Source organism: Micropterus dolomieu, unplaced genomic scaffold (assembly GCF_021292245.1).
Source record: "Micropterus dolomieu isolate WLL.071019.BEF.003 ecotype Adirondacks unplaced genomic scaffold, ASM2129224v1 contig_14167, whole genome shotgun sequence".
Lineage (NCBI taxonomy): Eukaryota > Metazoa > Chordata > Actinopteri > Centrarchiformes > Centrarchidae > Micropterus > Micropterus dolomieu.
In genome coordinates, this window is record NW_025743153.1 from 2,435 (window position 1) to 5,070 (window position 2,636).

Consider the following 2,636-nt stretch of genomic DNA (forward strand, 5'->3'; position numbering starts at 1 on the left):
ACATCCAAATGTGTCTGAGGGTGAACTGATAAATGGCAACCCATCTGTTGATGATCACTATTGAATGTTCATTCATTGTAGACATTGACACATACTTTTGTTGTGAGAGACCCAGGTTCAATCCCCCACTGTGACACATCCACCATTGTGTCCCTGAGCAAGACACTTAACCCCTCGTTGCTCCAGAAGTGTGCAACCTCTAACATGTATAGCAATTGTAAGTCGCTTTGGATAAAAGTGTCAGCTAAATGATTAATTATTATTATTATTATCTGTCCACAAATACTGTACAGTATGTAGCCTAGGGAACAACCCTTGTGCTATAGCTGACTTGGGCGGTGAAATGTTTATTTTTTTAATTTATGTGGTAGTTGTCCACAACCCAAATCAGAAATTAAGGAGAAATGTGTTTTTACAACACCTCAAGAAGACTTCATATCAGAAAGGAAGTTATTTCAATATACAACTGCAGTATTTCAATCCCAAAATCGATACAGTAAAAAAGAGTTATCCTGAACGCAAAATGTGATAGCCTAGTCATTTTCAGGAATATTTTCATGTTTTTCCAGGAAACCAAAATTAAAGAATGAAGTAATTTCCCTAAAGGTTTAATGTTTTCTTCACTTTTAATAAACACATGTAACATATTTTATACTTCTATACCTTATCTGACAACACTGTAGGTCAGAGGGTCCACTCAACTCGTTGTGACTGATCCACCAATAGGCAAGAAGTTGACCCCTTAAGCCACAGCCCCTCCTCATTTGCATAATGAGGCAGAAATGCATAGAGAAATGTAAAAAGGGGAGACAGGAATAAATACCATTGAGGAAATAAATAGGGTAGAAATGCAAAGGAAGAATAATATTCTTCTAATGAAGACCAAAAATATTAAATCATACACATAAACAAATACATTTAAAAAAGTAATTATTTTATTTAAAGTAATTAATAAATAAAGTTGAAGATTATAACAGACAATAAATAAATAAGATAATTAATACAAAGCTGAATAAATAAAGAAGCAAATTAAAAGAGATATATTTATTTATATCTCACTGTATAATTTTATTACTGCCTACATTTATTTATTTACTGTATTTTCATGTGCATTTAATCAGATGGTTATTTATTTATTGAGCATTTATTTCTGTATTTATTTCTGAATCTGACAGCTAAAGACTGCTGGGAGGCTTGTAGGTGTCAGAACTACGAGTCAGCCACAAGATGGAGACAAATACCGTGTGTTGAAATGGAAGCTCTATAACAAATTTTGGTAGCACTTTATAATAACTACACACTATAAAGCATTAGTTAAGTATTAGTAAATACGGAATTCATCATTTATAAAGCATTGTTCATACATTAATACACATTAGTAAGTCATTCATAAACACAGCTATAGATAGAAGTAGATATAAATAGAAAAACTAAATAGATACATTATATACATTATATCAAATAGAATAAAACAAAAGCTATGTAATTCTACTGAAAACTCAAACTTACAGCACCAGCAGTTCACATACAGTACCCACAACTAGTGTAACATGAACTGAGCAACTGTGCAAAACCATCTCAAGCTGAGTGACAGTGGTGTGATTAGTAGCAGCAAAGTCAGCAGATTATTGTATTCATAAGAGTAATATGATACCGTTCCAGAGCATGGAGCGATCTTTGTTAAACATGGAGAAAAGAAAAAGGACCGCTGTTGTTGGTGCTGCCAGGGGGGGCAGGAAAGTCGGTCCCTGATGCCTCCTCTCTCAAAGGGCTGTGATTGGTTGGGTTCATAGATACTCACAGCAAGAGTTTGTGCCTCTACAGCATGATCACCTGATCTGACTCAGTAACTCTGCTTTGATTCCAGCAAAAATGTGAGTCCCAGAGAAGGTGAAGTGTACCTGGACAGCAGACCTCTCTCCAAGGGGATAGATGGTGTACACTCCACTGGGGACGCTCTTGTCTTGTTTGTAGATGTCACTGCAGTCCACCGGTTGGACGAGCTGCTGGCAGCTGGTCAACAGAGGAGCCAGGAGGAGGAAGACGACTGATACCAGCTGGAACAGAGCACATGTTGTCGTTCTGACTGAGCTTTGACTCTTACACACTGTTTTAACAGTTTGGCCTCTAGTTTCATGGCGGTGTGGGCAAAGACACCTCTAAGGTGGAGCTAACTGACAATAATTATCTGCCTGGGTTGTTGCTGTAGCAACCATCTAAGCTACCGATATCACAAGCCTCTTCACAGTTTAACAGGACTTTGAGATCTGTAAAATATCAGTTCACAAACTCACCTTCATTGTCAGATTTCTGCTGAAACTGCTGATGTGGATCCGTCTGATGCTCTGAAAATACAGCAACAATATATTTGTTTTCGTCACTGAACTCACATGGAACAGATTATTATGTGAATGCAGAATAAGTAGAATTAAAATTTGGTGTTTAGGTTGTAGCTCCGTCACTCCCCAATACACTAAGCTGGGAGTGACAGTAATAACTTCCCTCACAAAACTGCATTAGATACAAATCATGACACCGACTGTTGAATAGAATTTATCAGGGTTCAAAGTCTTTCTGTGATTTAGAATTGTTATTTCATGGTAAAATAGGATTTTTAGAATATTAGAGTCACCTCT

General features: G+C 36.8%; 1 protein-coding gene across 1 annotated transcript in view; it reads right to left on the reverse strand.

Moving 5' to 3' along the window:
* Positions 1–2,403, reverse strand: part of LOC123966755 (prolyl 4-hydroxylase subunit alpha-1-like) — a gene marked incomplete at its 3' end in the record, with an annotated part of 4,670 nt that extends 2,267 nt beyond the window's left edge. Inside the window, exons 1-2 of the mRNA XM_046042874.1 lie at positions 2,295–2,403; positions 1,902–2,057 (exon numbers count right to left, since the gene is read on the reverse strand). Of these exons, the coding sequence (XP_045898830.1) occupies positions 1,902–2,057; positions 2,295–2,300 (162 nt within the window). The remainder of the gene's footprint in view (positions 1–1,901; positions 2,058–2,294) is intronic.
* Between the last annotated feature and the right edge of the window lie 233 nt (positions 2,404–2,636).